General features: G+C 31.6%; 4 protein-coding genes across 4 annotated transcripts; 2 read left to right on the forward strand and 2 right to left on the reverse strand.

Annotated features, from left to right (window-relative positions):
- Window positions 1-7,998: 7,998 nt before the first annotated feature.
- LOC139431498 (uncharacterized) lies at window positions 7,999-10,048 on the reverse strand. The gene has a single exon (XM_071199371.1). It carries the CDS (start codon window positions 9,866-9,868, stop codon window positions 8,201-8,203), a length of 1,668 nt encoding a protein of 555 aa, XP_071055472.1. The 5' UTR covers window positions 9,869-10,048; the 3' UTR covers window positions 7,999-8,200.
- Window positions 10,049-11,372: 1,324 nt separating this feature from the next.
- Window positions 11,373-13,772, reverse strand: LOC111413699 (asparagine--tRNA ligase). Its single transcript, XM_023044758.2, has 4 exons — window positions 13,609-13,772; window positions 12,922-13,487; window positions 12,446-12,867; window positions 11,373-12,128 (listed from the first exon to the last, which is right to left on the reverse strand). The coding sequence occupies exons 1-4, from the start codon at window positions 13,628-13,630 to the stop codon at window positions 11,483-11,485; spliced, it is 1,656 nt and encodes a 551-aa protein (XP_022900526.1). The 5' UTR covers window positions 13,631-13,772; the 3' UTR covers window positions 11,373-11,482.
- A 176-nt stretch (window positions 13,773-13,948) lies between these two features.
- On the forward strand, window positions 13,949-15,212 carry LOC111413701 (Surfeit locus protein 6). Its single transcript, XM_023044760.2, has 2 exons — window positions 13,949-14,218; window positions 14,429-15,212. Exons 1-2 carry the CDS (start codon window positions 14,098-14,100, stop codon window positions 15,136-15,138), a joined length of 831 nt encoding a protein of 276 aa, XP_022900528.1. The 5' UTR covers window positions 13,949-14,097; the 3' UTR covers window positions 15,139-15,212.
- A 1,678-nt stretch (window positions 15,213-16,890) lies between these two features.
- On the forward strand, window positions 16,891-22,775 carry LOC111413698 (nose resistant to fluoxetine protein 6-like). The gene is made up of 8 exons (XM_023044757.2): window positions 16,891-17,427; window positions 20,187-20,368; window positions 20,423-20,592; window positions 20,995-21,143; window positions 21,196-21,835; window positions 21,897-22,230; window positions 22,285-22,500; window positions 22,560-22,775. Exons 1-8 carry the CDS (start codon window positions 17,073-17,075, stop codon window positions 22,713-22,715), a joined length of 2,202 nt encoding a protein of 733 aa, XP_022900525.2. The 5' UTR covers window positions 16,891-17,072; the 3' UTR covers window positions 22,716-22,775.
- Window positions 22,776-22,949: the final 174 nt, after the last annotated feature.

The raw sequence follows: 22,949 nt of genomic DNA on the forward strand, positions 1-22,949 counted from the left end.
ATTTTCTACAAATAAATTGCTTTCCGATTTTTCCCTCTCGATCCCTTGAAAGATCTTGTTAAAAATAAACGAACTGTGCATGGAGGAATCAACCAATCTGAAAAACGCCCGAAGGGTTCCCAGACTTTTCAATAATGTTTCTTCCTACATCTCAAATCCGATTTTTTCTCCTTTTTTCCATGGATATAAATAAATGAAATGCCATTACTCTTTCACGAGTTTGTTTCCCAAAGCTAAATTAACATGTTTTTGCACACACCATAGTCATTCGTGACTAACAACGACGGTGTATAGTCAATATCTATTAATATCGTATCAGTACAAGCTCGGAATGATTGATTGCGCATCGAGGGGTGATTCGATTTTAATTTTTATGGCGTCTAGTCCCCAAGTAAACAAGAAACCCCCTTTTATTATTACTACTTCACATAAACCCAACGATCTATAAATAAAACGATTTTTGTTAAGTGTGTCGATGGTATAAATAAATCCTTCAATGGAACGAAGCGGAAAAAAGGACGACGAACCCAATGATTTATGTCAACGTGATGTATTCGCAAAGTTATAAATTAACGTCTTTTCCAACACCATTAATAAGGGAGGAAATTGTGGCTATTGTTAATGAACAAAAAAGGGACTCAAGAGGTCGTTAGTTTACTCGCGATACATTCCCATAATAATAGCCTATTAACTTTTTTTTTACAAACTATATTTAGATTATTTTTAAGGTAATACCCACAATTATCCGAGCTAATCAGTTTAATTAATTAGCCAATATATCACAACAAATACCCATATTAATATAAACGACGTTATCGCAACTGAGCCGGTCCGAGCAAGGTTTATAAATTAGACTCACGAAGCTTTAATTTTCCGAAATAGAAACTATGATAAACTGTTACGTTCAAATTAAGACCACGTAATCCTTAAGAAATAAGGGAAAATCGGGTTATCGGTAATTTATTATCGCCACACTTAATGAAGGTATGAATTCGAAATGGAAGAAATAGTCTTCAACGATTCCGACCTCCCCGGGAATACGAAAATGGTCAAATGCTGTATAATACGGCTGTAATTGGAGGTTATGAGCAGAAAACCGTTTTTGTATTAAACCGGAGGCGGCGTGTTTAAACCGTGGGGTAGAATTTTGTTCGTAGTTGAGCTTTAGTTTCTCGACGAGTGAAAAAGACGAGGGGATGTTGGAAATTGACCTCCTGACCGAGTTTTAACCCTCGAAATTTATGCGACGCTTACTTTGTCTTACCACATAAAGAATAAGACGGTATTTTATGTGGTTTAGATTTTGAGTTAAAAAATCGTTTTTTTTGTTGAAAACGGTTTCGAAATTTCAAGTCTGTTGAGTTATTTATATCAACGATGAGTTGTTCAATTCCGACATATCAGGTTTGATGTATTAACGATTTAGAATATTTTTTATATAAAACGTTTTCTTTCATCACATTTAATTATAGAATTAAAAAACTTTGGCTTTTCAGCGATGTATTTGCTTCAAATTAGTTACGATTTCCAACTTTTTTATAGTCTATTGACTTTTCCTTCGTATAAATATTCATTCAAGTTCCTTGCGACTTCCGAGTAGTCTTATCAAACATCCACTTGGATCGAATTCGTAAATAAACTTCCACAATTAATTAAGAGAGATTTAAGAGAAACAGAGAAATCGGGAATTTCATGGCAAAGTAAAATTTAGGTCAACTCCCACGCGTTTGGAGACTACGTCTAGACTGTAGGTAGAAGTGGTAGCTTTAGCAACCGTTCAATTATTTGCGCAGCTTTCTAGGGATTATTTTAGAGTTACACGAGAAATGATCCACCCTGAAATGCAAATTGAACACTGGAAAACGTTATCAACGTTATATTGATATATTCCACCCAACATTCGGTGTTCTTGGTTACTTTGACGTAATGACATCGATGTTGTTGTCCACTTGACGACCGAGTTTCTCCCGTGAATATTTTAGATTCGCCTTTAAACATGGCATGTCCCAGTAGTATGTCATTTAAGTTTTAGTGTGTTTTTGTGATAACTTTGATCACGAAGGACGATTTTTTTATTAAATAAAAGAGACACCATTTGAAGGGGAAGGAACATGTGTTGCCACCAATATAAATGTCGTGGCATGAGTCGGTCTGGCGTTAGCGAAATTAGGAAGTTCGGGATGTCGACGTAGCCGTATCGATCGTATAGTATAAGATTACTCGAGGAAAGAAAAGAAAATTCTGGAAAGTTGTAAGTAGGTGAGGAAAATTATCTCGTATTTCATTTTCTTTTAAAATTGAAATAATTGTAAGCACGAGAAATAGAATTTATCTACCTTTTCGACAACACAAAACATTTCGTAGAAGAGGTTTTATCTATAGCATAGAGGACTAAACCACGTTGAGCAGATAATAATTATCTTTTTTGCGATAACCAACAAATACACATTTCCGAATAAAGCATCGAGCGAATAAAACCTTTCAAGTTGGAAATTATTAATAAAAGCAATCGATTCTACAGACGATTTTGGCAAACCACAAATACAAGTAGGTCGCGATTTCTCGTGACTGACTGGGTTCTTAAGAAATAAATTTCAGAACGATCACTGAATTATTACTAAAGCCTTATAAACGGAATATACTCGCCGTTGCAAGCGCACTTATAGAAATTAATCAGGTTGCGCGTGGTATCCGAACAGATATCCGGCACTCCATCCGGATTCTAGCTCAATCGAATCGATCGTTAGTTCCATTAATGTGAAACGTATGTAATCAGGCACTGAGTGCTTGAATACATTTCAATAATGTTTAGAAATCCAGCCGGTAAACTTGAAAACCAGTCTAGCTCACCCAATAATTGCTTGATTCTTATTTCAATTCCACAGCGTTTCCAACTTTGTTCCGGTACATTACATTTGGCTTCGCTTTATCCCAGATGTGATTCTTTCATTACCACTTTCCTATATACGGAGCAGTTAGAGAAGCTCAGTTAAACGTTTTCAGCCGCTATTAACTCCTACACAATGGCCTCACTGTTTGACGACCACTTCAAAGGAAAACGCTAATAGGCGTTCAACCTGACCTTCTTACTTTCACCATTTTCTTCATTTAACTAAAAATTATAAGCAGCTATAATAGTAATTTGAACTTTAAAACCAATTAACTTCGATTGTCTTATCTTGACAAGGCGATGACATTAATTACAGTGAGCGTTTTAGTGCAACTAGACAACAACTAATCAAAATGCATGAAACGTTTGCACACGAACAATTATAAACGTCACAGGTTTTCACATCGTCGTGAAACAAGAAATTAATCGAATTACGACAGACCCAAATGATTTGAGTTTTTATTGTATTAAAAAAACTTTTTAAGTTGCGTTGAAATTTCTTGATAAACATTTGAAACAAACTCGGGAATATTTTAGGACTTGCTCGTAGCAGCATAAAAGTTCTAATGGGTGTCTTTACTGGGCACTGCCAATTAACTTATGCCACTACCTTGCTGTTAATCGTATTCTCGATTTTTGGGTCGCAGTTTATCTCCTCAAAGGATCTGGATGACTTTTCACCGAGCAAGACATTAAGGTTCGTCAAAAGCATTGGTGAAATTTGATAATGTTATCTATCGGAGTATAATAGATCTTTAAGGTGGTGCATTTATGAAATGTAATGTAATGTAGATGCTAATTAATTAAAGCTAGTAGCTACAAAACGTATAAAAAAGCAACTTGACTATCCAAACTGAATGATACGATATAAGAATGTTACATCCAAAGGCTTCAAAGTGTCCCGATCTCTTTGGATTTAGTAAAACAATAAGCTGTAGGAAACCGTAAAGGACAAGATTAGCTCGAAACACCAGTTTGAACAAGCACAATTGAAATTAGAAAACCAGAAAAGCAAATACCGATTCGCTACATTTCATGCATTTTCAAAAGATACTTAAAGTTAAGTCATGCTTCATTTGGAACTTAAAGACTGGATGTTTTCGAAGATATATACTTCTCACAAATAGGACATAATTATGTATTTTTAATATTGGTTTTTTTGGCAAGTCAGTAAAAGGAGGATATGGAAATGTGGCAAACTATCACAAAAACTGAGTACTTTAAACGATTAAATTGATGGATTTATCAAATATTCAGAATTAATTGCAAAACAAAGCTAAAATATATCATGTCCATAAAACCGATGGAAATCGATAAATCCGTTCACAGAAACCGTAGTTATAGATTGACTATGTAAATATAGACGTAGAGTTCAATGTTCATGATGGTCGTAATCGGGCACATTCATGAGCTTAAAGTTAGTTCACTCTCGTGATTGAAACTAAGCTTCTCTGGTCGACATGCTAATTATGTTGTTACCAAGCCAATACTAACTAGTGTACGTTTTATGTGATATTAATCCTAATCCCTATACCGTCCCAGACTGATAATCGGACGCTGGCAGACGCTATGTTTAAGTGAAACGTGACAGTTCGTAAAGCATGGAATAATAATTCATGTTCTATACCATATATTTTTACATAATATATCAAATGCGTCAAACTTTGTATTATGGTTTATCGGTTTTATGAATTTAATAAGGGTTTAAATTTACTTTTCCATTCTAGAACCTTGAGTAAATATTTAAGAGCACAATTGGACTAAGAATTTCATTCCATCATTGTAAGCCTCATACATATAATTAACTATGTATACGATAATAAAATAAATTGCCTATTTATGTGTTGTGTGGCAGTTTCGTGAGCGAATAAATTTTAATAAAATTAGTGTTGGCGAATGCGTGATGATTAAAAATATCAAAAAATAAGGGTTATTCTATCGATTTGCAGTCTAAATGATGTGTGTGAACGAATCTCGGAAGTTAACCTTTGATCTTGAATCTCGGGCCCTCGTCCTTGCTCCGTTTGGCTCAGTTTCAAGAGTCGCGAGCCGGCGCTAGGTCTAACCTAGCTAAACAAGACGTGTTTAGGTTATGTTTAGACCGAGTCATAGCTCCTTCAATTTTATTTGAATTCTATTTGAACGCAATGGAACCAGTTGAACCGGTTTAACCGGAATTGGCATGCACTAACCTGTAACGCTCAGTAGCGACATCATGCGGCGAGAACGCACCGCCGCCGTGCGAGTTGCAGCAGCAGGCCCGTATCCAGGTTAGCTGGCGCGAGCGTGCACTACTGACACTTGTGATCGGTGCGACGAAACGACCAGGTTGCGACGGGTCATAGCGGATGACCGGCGTTCGGTTGTTTCACGGACGCGGGGCCGACGGCCGGTTGAGCAGAACTGACGAGGGCGCCATCATCAGAGCGTCGAAATCGCGACCGTCGCCGCCAGTGACGTCATCTCTATGGCAACACCCCGACGTAGGCGCCTGCACCCGCAGTCCCACCACTGCGCAAGCTCAACCCTCCACAGAACGTCGCGACGCCGAAGCTTTACGAGAGCTTTCATATCGTTCAAGATTTGAAGCGTGTCATATCTTTTATATAAAAATTATAGAAAGATTTACGGATCGATTTACATACTAAAGCTTGTAATATCAAATATAAGCTTTTGATGAATAAACTTTATGATAAAATTAGAAATGACCATTTGGTCTTACTAATTTTAATGTTGCCTCACAAAAATGAGTCAAACGGTTGAGATGAGATGAGATGGTTCCATTGATCCCAGTACTTCAAACAGTCTATTAGTCCGATGGAATCATACTCCCTCCTGCATGAAACACATATTTTCGAATCTAAAATTTTGAAATATCCTTCGTCACATTGCATCACACATTGTATCATTCTCAAAATGCTGCATATGTAAAAATGGACACTGTTAGTCAGGCATTAGCAAATTCGCCAAGTCATGAACAGCAACTTCTTGAGTACAACCAGATCAGAAGACTCAAGAGAGGTACTCTATTGGACCTATAAGGTCATTTTCTAATCTACATGCACTACATCTTGCCCAAATTTGGTATATATAAAATATGATCACCCAGGAACTTAAAATTTGGTACCACCCAACATCAAACAATTTTAATGCTTTTGGAGAAAACAAATTTTTCCTTAAACTCAGCTTCAACAAACGTTGACTTAACTCGATAATTTTAATACATATGTAAAATTGAAAGAGGGAAAAATCTAGATACTTTATAAATAATTGATTAATTAAAAAGCACTTTATAAAGTTCATTAGAGTTTTTAAAACTAAATATGAAAACACCTCGTTTGAAAGCTTTTCTGTTAATTTACATATTGATGGGTAAATTAATTATTTTGGAGTGTTTATACTTGTTATGTTGTGTTATTAGAATTGAATGTGGCCCTCAGTACAATGATACTACCCACATATACGAACGGTGTTATTGTTGCAATTAGATTGCAAATTATAACGGAATCACTCTCACACTATTGTTATGCATCATAACACGGTAATATTGAATTTACAAGATTTCAAGGACATGTTACTAGAATACATTAGTAATATTTTCCATTATTCATCAAACAATGCAAAAAGATTAACTTAAGAAGTCTTATTTAACAAGACCCTTAGAAATTTTAAAGTTCATTTAAAGAAAATTTATTGTATAAAGCGTCAAGTTTGATGGAGAAGTCCTTTACTCGTTAAAATTTTTAGAGTATCTACTCAAGAGTGCCGAGCAATTGTGAATCGGTTACGGTGGCTTCGGTGGCCACGTGAACTTTTAAAAACAGCGATGACTTCTCAAAGACTCCTTTTCGTTTCGAGGCGGAAATTCTGAACTTGGTCCATTCTCGATGTCGTCCATTAAATCGAGAGGTGGGCGGGCTAAGTGCTGACAAAAGCCGTAAATTTCTAAGTTTCAATGTCTTCGAGATTTTTACTTCTACATTGTTCTGCGTAATTTAGATTGTGTTCGGATTTCGAACGAAAACAAACCTAATTGATATTTTCCAAGTCACATCAAGTAGATATATTCAAGCAGCAGGTATGTAGGTGTAAGTATATTTTATGAAGCTGTTTATCACTTTAGTGGTTTAGTTTGTATGAAACTAACACTGTAGCAATTTCCTGCTTGGTCGCGTGATTCCGGCAAATTTTAACACGCTTCGACTCGAACCATTACCTTCCGCCCTCGTTAAACAAATAACCAACCGCAGTACTGAAATGCGCACGGCAACTGTGGTTTCTTTGAGATAGAATCCTTTAGCGTATGTTAATGCACCAACCAAAGTTCTATCTTCATATCATCGGTATATCAATGCATATGTAGTAGTAGTCTGTAATGACACCTAAAACAGCCGCAACTTATTTGCTAGGTCAGGAGATGAGCTTTCGGCGAGGGGTGTACAGGTGTACAATTGTAGGGCACCGGGTACGCATGCCCCTTTACGTGCAACTGCAAGCCAGCAGCCACCCGTTTGGAGGTCACGGGTCAATGGCCCCTATAAGCCTGCAACCCATACTTAGACCAGATCAATAAGTCTATTTCTTGCATTATTCAATCCTGTAACACCACCGTTTCAGTCAAATTATATTTTTGGAACGATTGAGTCAAAAGAAGCAGTTTATTAAAACTTAAAAATAAAGACATAAATAAAACCACACATTTTAAACGCAATAAATACCACCTAGATACTTTTAAACTTTAATAAGGAAACGATCAAAATTTATATTCGTCGTAAAATGTCTTATTTCACAATTTGAGAGTTCGTTGACTCGATGTAACTCGATATTACTCCATTTGGCATTGTGTATGCGCTAAATGGCATGCAACAGTGCCTCTTCATGTCCCTTTTGTGAGTTTCAATGCTTACCACTCGTATTTGCATTTCTATCATGTTCATCCATCCAAACTAATGTAATCAATAGCGTTATTTTGAGTGGTTAATATGATTTAAACGATTTTAAATGTTGAAATAAACATGATATTTAATGCTATACATTTATTTTATTCTTAATTTGCTTTATTTAATTTAAAATTTATTAATTCAAGCATAAACACTAAAATAGATAATACATAACCAATTAATAAAATTAAGAAAGCACTTAAATATAACGTTATGTGAACTTGATCTGTACTTTTTCGAATCGCACTGTTATCTTGAGCGTTTTTAATTGACCACAAACCCCCGGTTGAAATTTGAAATTTAATCCAACCCGAAATAATTCCAGCTTAAATATAAAAAAAAATTTTTGTATCATAAACAAATTTTAAAGTTACTTACCATCTCTTAATCTAAGTTTATACATATTTATAGGAAAAGTGAATGGAGTTCCTTTGGGTAATGGCCACCCATGAGGAATCACAATCAAAGGTTTACCCACTGTTCTTAAATTAGCAAATTCGTAGTTTAGTTTTTTGTGTGGACCGATTAAATCAGGACATTCAATTTGGCTGTGGTATTTTGTGTAACCAAATTCGTCGAATAAAGCAGCTTTGTGGGTTAAGGTGTAATTTAGGACCGGGCATAATCCTTTAATGTAAACAGTGTTTTCTGCAGCTTTCCTCATTGTTCGATCCGTCGATTGGTGCTGATAAAATTCTTTAATCGCATCTTCTAAAACTCCATCTACGGTTATTTCATAACCGTCATCGAGGATTCTTTGTACACTCGTCGGTTCTTGATGAGGTGGTTTAATAAAAAGTGAAGCTAATTTAGCCCGGTAATAAGTCGCGATACAAATTGAAACAAACCACCACGTTAGGTGTAAAGCAGAAAGAATTTGTTGGTTGTTAAAATAATTTTGTTTCATTGTTACAACTTGTTCTAGCAAAGCGTTTAAAGTTCCAATTAGACTATTATAAAAACTAATTTTTAAGCCAATTAAAAAAAAAGTTAATAAAGCAATAACAATTACAACAAATATTATAAAAACCCATAACTCCCATTGAAATGGAAAAAAGAACATAAATAAATAAGAAAAAACTCCTACTTTATAAATATATAAATAAGTATATCCTTCGCTGATATGAGACATTGTAAAAGTTGCTTTTAACACTCTACTGTAAGTTCTTGTTATGCCACCTACAACAAAATCAACTCTTTTTTCGACGACTTTCTCAAAAATAAATCCATGAGACTCCCCCGGATAAGTTACAAGTTTATACGTGAAGTTCATTCGATCCGAAAGTACTTGTAAAAGCACAGCTTCAACGCCGTAGGCATTTTTGCAAACTTTAACCCGATCCGGGCCCAAAGATAAATCCGCTTCCTCGTATTCAAAACAGAAAATGTACGGGAAATAATTAATGAAACCAACGTGTAATAAATGACCTTGTAAATTATCAAACTTTTTAGGTAAAAGTAATTTTTTATCTACTTCAACATAACTTTTATTAGTTGTTTCTAACACATCTCGGATTCCTCCACCTTTAATCGAGTAAAATAAAGTTGAATTTAACGTGATTAAATCGTAATTTCTTAAATCTAGAATTAAAACGTTTCCGATTATTTTATGATCGCCCATTTTAACCCATTTCTCAACATCGTCGTCGTTGTAATTTTTCTCGTACAAAAATAACAAAACGACGTCATTTACGGCCATCCTTCCGGGTTCTTTCGAGAAACGTTCGAATTTAAAAATGTCGTTCATCACCACCAAATTTAAAAATCTCTCTCCAAACTGTCTTACGATATTCTCTTTTCCATCAGAATCGTAATTATAAACCAACATAGTTTGATGAACGTTTAGTTCGAAAATTTTATAAATCGAATTAACACGAAAAAAGCTTTCATTTTCAGTATGAAAAACAAAAGTAAAATATTCGTACGTTTTTAAAAGGTTGCCGATGTAGTTCGATTGTAATTCGGGGAATAATGTGGTCGAAATGTTTTGGGGTTGAGCTGAAATTTGTTGGAACAATAAAACTGTAACTATATACATTTTGGTATTGGATTGTGTTTAGGGTGATTGTTCAAGTTTAAATGGTACAGCTCTCTAATGATTTTCGAATCCCGCGGATTACGGATTTACGTGTCCCACGTAAAACTGGGTGTGTATTTCGTGACCGACGATCCTCTTTTTATTAAAAATATAGATGAGGCAATCTAGACAATCTCGTATGTGCATGCATCACGTATACTCAACACGTTATACTACAATTTAGTTTAAATTATTTAGTTACATTTATTTTTATAAAAAATTTAAAAATATACCACTTTGATACAAAACCAGGCAGCTTTTAACAATGCGAGGCAGAGCATTGCCTCGCATCGATACAAACTTGCATTAAGGTTAAAATAAATAAGTAAATTTTAAATGAAAATAAAAAAAAACGAATAATAATTAAATTGAAAATTATAACTTACCTTATCTTGTAGTTTACTGAAGTTCTCGGTTAAGGAAACTTGAACCCTTCAAAGGAATCGGAAACAATGATTCTTGATTGAATTTGAATAATTCTTCGGAATGGTATGCTGGACTAATTGGATCACGAACCAGTTTTCTTGTTTATTATTAAAATTGAATAATTTTAATCTTATCTTCTTATTTATCTTATTAAATAAGTTTACTATTTTTGAGATTATGTCACAATGGTGATTGACAAGTAACCTAACTTTTGTTGTGGTTTTTTAAATGATCGCGGACAAAATTAGCGTGCGCTCCTACTCACGTTCGAAATCACACTCAAATCCACTCAAATCTACCAGTTTCGTTTGTTTATTGCTAGAACGTTTTAAATAATCGATTAGATTTGGTAAAGAATTGGTTAGATTCTTCAACTTGAAATTCGTAATTTAAATTTCCTCGGTATAGCCAACTTAAAAGTGTCAAATGTCACCATTTAAATTTTTTCAAAAATTATTGAAATTTCTATTTCAACAATATTTATATATGAAATGTTGTAGTTTTGTTGCATTAACTTTGTTTGTGCTGATTCCGGAACATTTTCTTTTAGTTATCAACGTCCAGCTTCAAAAATATATTCAAATATTTAATCTACAGATTTTCGTCCAATTCTTCATCAAAACTCTCATATGATGGATGGTTTTCGTTCTAGACATGCTAAGATTATCGTTTTCAATAGTTTCACCCGGACAAACATGAATTATAATAAGGAATTAATAAAAAATGAAATTTGAGGTTATGTCACTGTCAAAATCCTACAAAATCACTTCGTATCAACTTTACATGGATTAAATAACAATAAAAAATGTAAACGGTCAACAATACATAATGAATCCATGTATTTACAACATTTTATTAATACAAAAACAAATTTCGTAACCTCACCTACAATTAATATAATTATGTAAAATTTCAAAGAAAATAATGAATGACTTGGTTTGGTTGTATTATTACACTTTATTATATAATTAAACCGCAGCGAAGTAATCAATATTGTGTGTCAAATTTTCTAATAAAGGGATGTAAATTAAAAATATAATTATATTATCAATTTATTAATTAAATTGTGTATAATAAATGCAAATAAAATCCAAGCTTATTTTTTCATAAATTTCCTTAAAGCTTCACCAAATTTTAACCAAATAACAATTAAGGTTTACAATGATTCAAATATCTAGGATAAAGACAAACTTCTCGTATATGATATCTATTCAATAACCAACAAACAAATCTTTCCAATCCAAGCCCATAACCACCATGAGGACAAGTACCATATTTCCTTTGATCAGTATACCAGAAATAAGGTTTAGGATCAATTTCAGCTCCTTTATAAGCTTCCATCAATTCATCAAAATCATAAATCCTCATTGATCCACCAACAATTTCCCCAACGTTCGGCAATAAAACATCAACGCTTTCCGTTAAACGACGATCTTCCGGGCATTTCGACATATAAAAAGATTTAATTTCGGCCGGAAATCTACAAAGCATTATCGGCTTATTGATTTGATCGGTCATTTTTCGTTCGGGCATTTCCGGTATATCTTCACCAAACTCGTAAAATGAACCATCTTCTTTAGTAATGTTGTTCTTTTTTAAATAATCGATTGCTTCCGAATAGTTCATTCGTAAAAAAGGTCGAGTTGGAACTTTAAAATCGGGGTTTAATTCATAAACAACATCTCCCAATGGTGATTTTAAAACGCGATCAACTACATCGCATATTAAATCTTCCAAACGATCCAATAAATCATCAAAAGTTATGAATGGACATTCAGCTTCAACATGAGTGTATCTAATTAAAAAAAATTGGAGTGTTAAAAATATTTAAGTTTTAAAGTTGTACTCAAGGTTGTCAGGTCCAACGATTTATATTACAAAAATAATATAATAATTATTGTTAATAAAATCATAGCATTTTCAACTCGAATTGTAGGTTACTGTAAATGTCTCTATTACTTATATTTATACGCCGCTAGATGGCGCCAAAAATTACTTAACCTGTAATATTTTATTTCCTTTTAATTATATCACTTTTACATACAAACGATTTTTTATGACATGGCTCACGACATTCTATACGTGTAACCTGGCAATCCTGGTTGTACTTACTCAGCTAAATGACGTCTTGTTCTACTTTGTTCTGCCCTAAAACTTTCTGCAATGCAAAAAACATCCCCCATTGAAGGTAAACAAGTTTCTAAATATAATTGGGATGATTGTGTTAAGTAAGCTTCTTCCCCAAAATAATCTAATTTAAACAAAGTGGACCCTCCTTCTACTTGTGTTTGTACAATTGAAGGTGGCGTTATTTCACAATAACCCCTATCAATGTAATGATCTCTAAATGCTTGCATCAAAATTGATCGCATTCTTAAAACTTTCGATGTATTTTCTCCTCTAACCATGATGTGACGGTTTTCAGCTTGAACATCTGGAAGAGCTTCTTCGTTTAAGATCGAATCAGCACCTCCTGGAGGAGCCAAACCTATTAATTCCCAATAATCAACTTGAAGTTCATGTCCACCAGGAGCCTAATAATAATTTATTAAAAATGTATGCTTTTTATAACATTATTAAATACATACAGATTTTCCTTCAGGAACAGCAACCAATTTTCCATAAAGTTTAATACTTGATTCAGTAGATAAAACTAAAGCATCATAAGTTTGACAAAGCATATCGTTTAAAACACTTTGTAAAAACCCTGTTCCATCCCTCAATGTAATAAACATTAAAGATTTACCCTGGCGACGAATTCTATGCACCCACCCATAAATAACCACCCTTTTATCTCTAAATTCTTTTCCTTGCATAATTTTAATCCTTTTCGCTTCAGGTAAAGATTTATCTTCACTTATAACCATTTTTTTAGCTTCTTCTAAATTCTTGCTTCTTCTTTCAGCATCTTCTTCTTCCTTTTTAGCTTTATCCGCATGCTTATAATTTTCTCTTACCCATATCTTTTGGATTTTCTTCAATTGGGACTTAGCAGCAGGTTCAAATTTACTCCCATCTTCTTTGCTATCAACGAAAATCGTCGGAAATGGTTCAGCACCCGCAAATCTCATCGCTTGGAGAATCGTTTTGAATGGCGACGACTCCGTGCCTTTCCCCGTTTCATCCGAACCCGTCTTTTCAGATGTGTAAATACCTAAATTAAATAAAAGGTGGATTTTAATTAAAATAGAATGATGCAAGTCTTAGCATAATTGAAAATGTTGCATCAGAATTGTTTTTTTGCATAAAAAGTAAATTTTAACTTAAACGCTTACCATTTTTTGTATCCCCGGACATAATGGAGTTTTTTATTGATAATCTAAAAGGAAGTTTATTCAATGTCGAGTAATTGGTTCAGTACAATATGTTTTAACCGGTAAAATGTGGATTGCACTAAAAATTGCAAACGTCAAAATGACATTTAATGCAACTGTTGTGTGTATTGCCAACTTTAATGCTAAATTAACTGATTTCTAAAAAAGTTAAAAAGCTATAGTTGTTATTAATATTTTAATTTGAAACTAAGTTTTTAATTTTAATTATATATGCAAAGAATTGTTATTATTTATGAATTAAATTGTGAGATATTATATTTTTTAAAACATACTTAACCTCACTTTAGTCGGCATTGATTAATGTTAGAAAGAGATAACAAAAATGGGAGAAGTGTAGTGTTGAAAAAAGATAACAAAATTTCTGTTTTTGTGTTCAATGCGTTAAATATTTGAAGCGAAAAACACGTGTGTATTAAAATTTATAACAAAATGACTGAATTGAACAAAAAATCGAAACCGAAGTTGAATAAAGTTGAAAAAATTTTACAACGTGAAAATGTGTTTATTAAGGATTTATACAATGTTTTATGCCTCCCGACAATAAAAGAAGGTGAGTACATAAATGTTTCGATTAATTTTTGTTAATATTTATAAATCTAAAATAATAGAAAGAACATTTTAATTATTTTTTTAAATTACTTTTTTTTATTATAATAAATAAATTAATGACACATAAATGACATCTTGTTAAGCGCCACCTGTTGTTAATGTAATAAAGTATTTTTTCAATTTGAATTTTCTAATTAAAGTATTTTTTTAGAAAATAATGAATTGGAGGATGATCTTTTATCAAAAAAACCAAATTTTAATAATTCAAAAACGACGAGAGCTAAATCGTTGGTTGATTTGCAAGAAAGAATAAATAAATTAAAAAATAAGTCAAATTCGAATTATAAACAACAATTACAAAAGAAGCATTTAAAGAATCGACTTAAAAAGAAAATAAAACAAGAAAATAGAAATAAACAAACTAAAATTAAAAGCGAACCAACTATTAAATTAGAAAACGGAGATAATAAAGAATTAGAAAAAACGAAAACGATGGTATTTTCAAAGATTAATTTCGATGGATTAGGTAATCAAAAGAAGAAAAAAATGGAAAAAGATCCTAAAAAAATACTTGAAAAAGTTGAAGATGTAAATAAGAAAGTTGCTGAATTAAAATCGGTTGGAGAAACTAAAAAAGCAATTGAAATTCGGGAAAAAACCGCTTGGAAGAATGCTTTGGCTAAAGCGGAAGGAATTAAAGTTAAAGACGATCCGGTTTTATTAAAAAAATCGATTAAAAAGAATGAACAAAAAAAGAAATCCAGCCAGAAGAAATGGGAAGCTAGAATTCAAGGTGTTGAAAAAGCGAAAGATGAACGACAGAAAAAACGCACGGAAAACATTGAAAAAAGACAGAAAGAGAAGAAGGTTACTAAATTAAAGAAAGCTGCGAAAAGAGGAAAAATCATTCCTGGATTTTAGAATAATAAATTGATTTAATTTTGTTTTTATGTTTGAAGTAAAAAAAAATAAAATAAACGTTTTGATGATTTCTATTTTGGGTTATTTTCATTTCAAGTTATCAAAGTTGCGAAGTTGTGGAAAATTAATGAAAGTGGAGGTCACTTAAGTAATGCCCGAACGATCGCATAACCACTTTCTCCGCGGTCGACATATTTGCGTTTACGCGACTTCAGGAATTGGGTGTTCACGTAACTAAACGGTCACCTTTTCATCTTTAAAAATATAAAAATTAAATCTGTTTTAATGTGATGACAAAAGTTGTTTTTAAACAACATGTAAATTGTATACTTTAGAATCTATTCATCATTATCTTTACTTCCTTTTACTATATATCCATCTTCAGTACTTAGCTTGTGTTATGCTGACAACAACTGCTTTCTTTGCACACCCAATCCTATTCACTCATGGCCTCTAACTCCGTTTCCAAACTTTTTATATCAAGACTTCTAAACAGCTAAGTGTGAATAGATCCAGTTCATGCCCCAAACCCTTTCTTGAAATTTCTACTGGCGTACTAAGCATTACTGGTTGAATTACTTCTTTTTGTCATGTACAAGCTAATAGTAGAGATTGTTTAGTAATAGGCCCAGAATAAATGCAAAATACAGCAAACAGCTTTCGGAGTAGTTGTAACAACCACATCTTCAACTTAAAGCCGATCCCAGTCACGTTGATGGTGAAAGGGAATCTTGAAGATATTTATTTTAATCGTAATCTATTCAGGAAAACGTTATCACCGAGTGTTAAAAAGGACACCATGGAAGAGTGTTGTAAGAATTATGTATCTTTGGATACTTAATTTGGTATAGATTTTTTTATAAGAATAAAGAAAGTTTCTTGATAGTAATTTTGGGTTTTCCAGAATGTTACGACACCGAATTAAGGTTGGGCTGTATTTCACAATCGATATTAACACGCAAAATTTCATCGGTAAACAATTTCCCAATTTCTTTTTTTTTTGTTAAAGTATCTATCTTTATCTATCCATTTAGATAGAATCTGATTTGAATTAAGATGCAAACTCTTCATTTTAAGAGACAACCATTAGGTGGAAGGAAATATTTACACTTTCTCTCTCTACTCTTTAGCGAATTTGTTACGAAACAAAACAAGTTTTCTTATAATTTAGATAAAAAAAAGTTTTTAAAATTATGATGTTGATCTGGTTTTTGAAATCTTAAGTATTGAGTAATACAGAAATAGCTGTTGTTTGGTGACCTGTAGAAGAAAATGTCAACTAGGTACCCAATTTCACTTTCTATGGGGACCTGTTACACGTCCTCGACACGAGAACACGGCCGGAGAGGAAGAGAAGAAAGTTTACCGAGACGATAATTTCTAAGGAGAGTTAACGTAATATATTACGCAATTCTTTTATTGAAGATAAAATCCTATTTAAAAAAATAATTTGATCCAATTTAATCAAATTATCTTCGTTGTAACTCTTTAATCAATAATTTATATCACAAAATTTTGAGTTATATGAAAAATCCTTAAAAATAGAAATCTCTTGTATAATCCTACATAGTAAGGATTTTCTCTTCCTCTACATTTTTTCTCCACCACCAAAAAAAAGAATAAAATAAACACAATACATTCAAAACATCGAGTTTGAGTTTTAATTCTTAGGTTTTACCACCACGCAACTGAACAAGATCATGTGGTGGGAAAGCTTCTCCTTGGTCAAACTCCCAAGAAATGATTGAGAAAAGATTCGCGATTCGAACGTTGACCAAGTTGAAAGTGGAGAACGTGCCCTGTTTTATATTTACAGTGTATTTATGGTTTTTGAAAAAATGATTGAAGTGATTTTAAAGCAATACACAACATAAAAATAATTTTTGCTAAAAAAATAGTTATTTTAAACTTTTTTATTTAATTAAACCGCAAAAATGAAAGTGACAAAATCGAATATTCTTTTAACATGTTTCTCATTACTAGTGAATTTAAAATTTATATCCCCAGTAGAAACATCATTATCGAGTACACCAAAATATGTTTCATATAATTCGTCGGATTTATCTTATCTTTCAAACGGAATACAATTTCCCGCACCGGAAGCCACCGAAGTACCAACCGTTGATTTAAGAGAAATCGAAAATCTTTCAGAAATGGAATGGTTTGATCGATTGTACGATCATCATTATTGGGGGGACAGAGTAAAGCTTCTTTCGGATCCTCTCTGCCAAAAGGACATGGGGATTTACCTAGAGGCATTGAAGAACGGCACTTCCTGGGCTGCCAAGAGTAAGAAAACACTTTCACTAAGAAACTCGATAATGTCGTGTGTTACAAAACTCGTTCAGATGACGATGTGTTAAAATTTTATAATAAAAAAATACTTGTATCAGCTAAAAACAATATTTTGTGTCATTTTTTCTTCTTTTGAGATCTCTTGCAAATAATTCTTTCCCAGCCTGGCTTCTTGGAATGAAAAATCGTTGATAAAGTTACTTATCATTCCAGATTTATATCATTATGATAGTTGCTTCCTTTTCTAAGCCCTGTAAATAATTACTTCTTCCATGAACAACTTGGTAGTTCATTAGATTGACTTGAACTGTGCAATGTGTTCATGCAGTCAGTACGAGAAAGTGTGACCACGATTGAGGTCACAATAACATGCAGTTAATGTTATTTATAAAGATGAAGTTAGTACATTTTTGAAAATTCCATGATGACTTGTAGTTTTTGACCTGAATCGAATTTTTTGAATGTCTAAATTTCTTGGATTAAGTTACAAAAATTGTAGGAAATCGATTTTATGGAAAATATTTATGAAATTTTCACCAATTGTGAATTAAAGTATGTACTTTTTGATGGTGAAGTCTGTTTCGAATCTTCACATTTAGTTCTTGAGATTTCTGAACTCAATCGAAATTGCTACTAAATTTAACTTTTCTTAGGTTGAGTTTAAAAATTTACAAAAAATCGATTTATCAGGATATATTTACAAAATTTTGATAAATTATTAATTAATGCACGTTCTTTTTAATGGTGAAGTCCTTTTTGTAAAATCACTTTTAGTTTTTGAGATACACATCTTTAAACTGAATCGAAATTTCTAGAGAAATCTTGGATTTTTTGATGGAGTTTTATGATTTGTAAGAAACGATTTCCCGGAAAATATTTATGAAATTTTCACCAATTATTAATTAAACCGTATATTTTTCATTGGTGAAGTCCGTTTTACAAAATCATTTGTTGTTCTTGAGATATAAGTTTTTGAACTGAATCGAAATTTTTACTAAATTTAACTTTTCTTGGGTTGAGTTTAAAAATTTACAAAAAATCGATTTATCAGGATATATTTACAAAATTTTGATAAATTATTAATTAAAGCACGTTCTTTTTAATGGTGAAGTCCTTTTTGTAAAATCACTTTTAGTTTTTGAGATACACATCTTTAAACTGAATCGAAATTTCTAGAGAAATCTTGGATTTATTGATGGAGTTTTATGTTTTTTAAGAAACGATTTCCCGGAAAATATTTATGAAATTTTCACCAATTATTAATTAAACCGTATATTTTTCATTGGTGAAGTCCGTTTTACAAAATCATTTCTTGTTCTTGAGATATAAATTTTTGAACTAAACCGAAATTTTTGCTAAATTTAACTTTTCTTAGGTTGAGTTTAAAAATTTACAAAAAATCGATTTATCAGGATATATTTACAAAATTTGGATAAATTATTAATTAAAGCACGTTCTTTTTAATGGTGAAGTCCTTTTTGTAAAATCACTTTTACTTTTTGAGATTCACATCTTTAAACTGAATCGAAATTTCTAGAGAAATCTTGGATTTTTTGATGGAGTTTTATGATTTGTAAGAAACGATTTCCCGGAAAATATTTATGAAATTTTCACCAATTATTAATTAAACCGTATATTTTTCATTGGTGAAGTCCGTTTTACAAAATCATTTCTTGTTCTTGAGATATAAATTTTTGAACTAAATCGAAATTTTTACTAAATTTAACTTTTCTTAGGTTGAGTTTAAAAATTTACAAAAAATCGATTTATCAGGATATATTTACAAAATTTGGATAAATTATTAATTAAAGCACGTTCTTTTTAATGGTGAAGTCCTTTTTGTAAAATCACTTTTACTTTTTGAGATTCACATCTTTAAACTGAATCGAAATTTCTAGAGAAATCTTGGATTTTTTTATGGAGTTTTATGATTTGTAAGAAACGATTTCCCGGAAAATATTTATGAAATTTTCACCAATTATTAATCAAACCGTATATTTTTCATTGGTGAAGTCCGTTTTACAAAATCATTTGTTGTTCTTGAGATATAAATTTTATAACTAAATCGAAATTTTTACTAAATTTAACTTTTCTTAGGTTGAGTTTAAAAATTTACAAAAAATCGATTTATCAGGATATATTTACAAAATTTCGATAAATTATTAATTAAAGCATGTTCTTTTTAATGGTGAAATTCGTTTTTAAAAATCTCGTTTAGTTTTTGAGATACACATCTTTAAACTGAATCGAAATTTCTAGAGAAATCTTGGATTTTTTGATGGAGTTTTATGATTTGTAAGAAACGATTTCCCGGAAAATATTTATGAAATTTTCACCAATTATTAATTAAACCGTATATTTTTCATTGGTGAAGTCCGTTTTACAAAATCATTTGTTGTTCTTGAGATATAAGTTTTTGAACTGAATCGAAATTTTTACTAAATTTAACTTTTCTTAGGTTGAGTTTAAAAATTTACAAAAAATCGATTTATCAGGATATATATACAAACTTTTCATAAATTATTAATTGAAGCATGTTCTTTTTAATGGTGAAATCCGTTTTGTAAAATCACTTTTAGATTTTGAGATACACATTTTTAAACTGAATCGAAATTTCTAGAATTTTTTTTGATGGAGTTTTATGATTTATGAGAAAACGAAATTTTCACCAATTATCAATTAAAGTATTTACTTATTAATATTGAACTCCATTTTTAATGCATATTTTTGAATTTTCTCATTAAATTTTTTAGTGTTTGATTCATCTGGACGTTATAACAGCCAATTTTTCTTCGGGAATGATTTTTGGATGGGTTCAAGCACTTCTTGTTGGGATTTAACAATAAACGCTACATATAGCGACGTATCCCCGTTTGAATTAACTTTTTACGTTATCAAAGTGAGAATTAATATAAACGAAGAATTAACACCAGTGGTAATTGAACGAAAAAGAATTTTTTAATTTCAATTTATTTATGTCGTATTTTAGACAAGACAATTAAATATTGGTCAATGTTTACCAAAATCGTGTAAAACCAGCGACGTTCGATCATTATTAATCCAAGAAAAATCTCGAGCCACATCTTTAAGTGTTGTGGATGTTAGGCCAGTACCTGGAGATTACTCAGTTTTGACAGATGTTACGTTCTACATACTCAGGTAAAAATCTTATGTAATTTAACTTTTAATAAATCGTTACTTTTCTTCTTGACCCAAATTTTCACTTCCTATATGAACTACTTAAGCTGTATTTACGTTGATTTACGTAATAAGTTTTTTTCTTTAATTAAAAAAAGAATTGTTTTAATTTTTTTGACCTATTTTAAAACGGAAAAGTTGTTAAATAAAAATTATTTTAGCAATAATAAAAGGAAACGGTTTATTTGAAAGTAAGAATTTCGTGCGCATTGAACAACATTGCACACAAGCTAGTTTGCAAATCGGTATTATGCAAGATATTTCACAATATAATCGGTGGAATAAATTTCACTTCTTGTAATTAATATCTTAATTGAAGGATAATGTTATATTTATTATATATATGTCATTTTATTTTTGTAGTGGAATCTCTACGGTAATTATAGCTCTTATTATAACAGCGACAATCGTCGAAATTGTTCATATTCAAAGAAAACAGAATCACGAAAGTAACAACAATTTAGAAAATGGAAAAGGAGTTAGCAAAAGTTCCAACCAAGAACTTAAAACAAGTAATGAAATAAATATAATTATAAATATTAAATTAATATTTTTTTGTTGTAGATTTCTTAATAAAACTTTTATTATGTTTTGGATTTAGAGAGAACTCGCGAAGAATATTGAGCGTCGATCGTTTAACAGACGAAAGTATAAAATGTATCCACGGTTTACGATTTTTTTCAATCGCCTGGATAATTTTAGTTCATACTTATTTAGAAGTTTTCGCGATAGCTGAAAATAAAACGTTTAGAACTGTAACCGAACGATCTTTTTTATACCAAACGATATCGAACGCAACGTTTTCCGTCGACACTTTCTTTTTTATAAGCGGCCTTTTAGTAACAATCTTATATTTTCGTCAAACGAAGAAAAAAACCGAAGAAAAAAAATCTAAAGACAACTTGTTTTTGGGGGAATTTACAAAGTTCTTAATGATGGTTCTTTATCGATTTTTACGATTAACTCCGGCTTATCTTTTTGTTTTGGGCGTAAACGAATTAGTATTAAAATATTCACATAATAATTCCGTTTTTTCACCAGCAATGATCGATCATTTTACTTGTGGAAGTTATTGGTGGCGAAATGCTTTGTATATTAATAACTTTTTTCCACAATCGGAATTTTGTATGCTTTGGTCTTGGTACATTGCTAATGATACGCAATTTTATCTATTAGCTATTTTACTTTTGCCATTTGCTATAAGGTAAAAAATCTTTGAATCTTTTTAATTGAATAATTAATTTGTTTTTTTTTTTTATTGATAGAAGTAAAACGTTTAAATGGGTATCAGGAATAATTATAACATTCCTAATAACTTCCTGGATAGCGACGTTTATTATTGCTATGCAATATAATTATATAGCGAGAGTTGAAGAACCGTTTGCTCTTTTTGATCAACTTTACGATAAACCTTGGTTAAGAATTGGGCCGTATTTAATCGGAATGATAACCGGATATTTCTTGTTTAAAACGAATGGAAAATTAAACGTTTCTTTTTATTTATCAACTGCAGCTTGGATTGTTTCTTTGGCGATCATTCTAAGTTTAGTTTATGGATTGGGAAGTAAAGGTTTAACAACACCTTTATCGGCAGTTTATGTATTTGAAATTTGATTTTAAAATTAATTAATTTTAAAAACAACAACATTTTAGGCCGCTTTTGGACACACAGCGTGGGGATTATCACTTGCTTGGATAACGATAGCTTGTTGTTGGGGTTATGCAGGTCCAATAAGCTCTATATTAAATTTTAGGGGATTTCTACCACTGAGTAGACTCACTTATTGCGCTTATTTAATTCATCCAGTTATTATGGTTTTTGTTAGTTTTAAAATGGATGGACCAATACATATACACAACATTATGATTGTAAGATAACATATTTACACCTCTTTTTGTACAATAACTTTTTTATTTTTTTATTTCAGTTTGTAACATTCTTAGGAAACTTAGTAACATCCTTCATGGTGTCATTCTTAATTTCCGTGGCTTATGAAGCTCCAATCGTTCAAATTTTAAAAGTTTTACTCAGCCCATCATCTTCACCATCATCCAAAGAAAATACTAGTTTATCTGCTCATTAAATTTAATTTAGTTATTAATGTATTATAAGAACTGAGATATTAAAAATTCTTTTTTATACATTTATTAATCTTGTTATGACTAATAGTGTCTATTTTTTACTAATTTATCCTTCTTTCAATTTGCATTTGTGTTTTTGAGTAAATTGATTGTTCCACATTTAATTCAAACCAAAGGTGAATTTAACCTTGCTAATATTTTTGTATCTAACAATTTGTTTTCTTTTAGGAAACATT

The sequence above is a fragment of the Onthophagus taurus genome, chromosome 10, assembly GCF_036711975.1.
Source record: "Onthophagus taurus isolate NC chromosome 10, IU_Otau_3.0, whole genome shotgun sequence".
Lineage (NCBI taxonomy): Eukaryota > Metazoa > Arthropoda > Insecta > Coleoptera > Scarabaeidae > Onthophagus > Onthophagus taurus.

Excerpts from the sequence above, each read along its gene's own strand:
- LOC111413701 (XM_023044760.2), top strand. The coding sequence starts at position 14,098 with ATGACTGAATTGAACAAAAAATCGAAACCGAAGTTGAATAAAGTTGAA. Across the intron at positions 14,219-14,428 it reads CCTCCCGACAATAAAAGAAG|AAAATAATGAATTGGAGGAT; the intron begins GTGAGTACATAA and ends GTATTTTTTTAG.
- LOC111413698 (XM_023044757.2), top strand. The coding sequence starts at position 17,073 with ATGAAAGTGACAAAATCGAATATTCTTTTAACATGTTTCTCATTACTA. Across the intron at positions 17,428-20,186 it reads CACTTCCTGGGCTGCCAAGA|TGTTTGATTCATCTGGACGT; the intron begins GTAAGAAAACAC and ends TAAATTTTTTAG. Across the intron at positions 22,501-22,559 it reads ATATACACAACATTATGATT|TTTGTAACATTCTTAGGAAA; the intron begins GTAAGATAACAT and ends TTTTTATTTCAG.
- LOC111413699 (XM_023044758.2), bottom strand. The coding sequence starts at position 13,630 with ATGTCCGGGGATACAAAAAATG. Across the intron at positions 13,488-13,608 it reads GTCCGGGGATACAAAAAATG|GTATTTACACATCTGAAAAG; the intron begins GTAAGCGTTTAA and ends TATTTAATTTAG. Across the intron at positions 12,129-12,445 it reads ACAAGACGTCATTTAGCTGA|ATACACTCATGTTGAAGCTG; the intron begins GTAAGTACAACC and ends TTTTTTAATTAG.
- LOC139431498 (XM_071199371.1), bottom strand. The coding sequence starts at position 9,868 with ATGTATATAGTTACAGTTTTATTGTTCCAACAAATTTCAGCTCAACCC.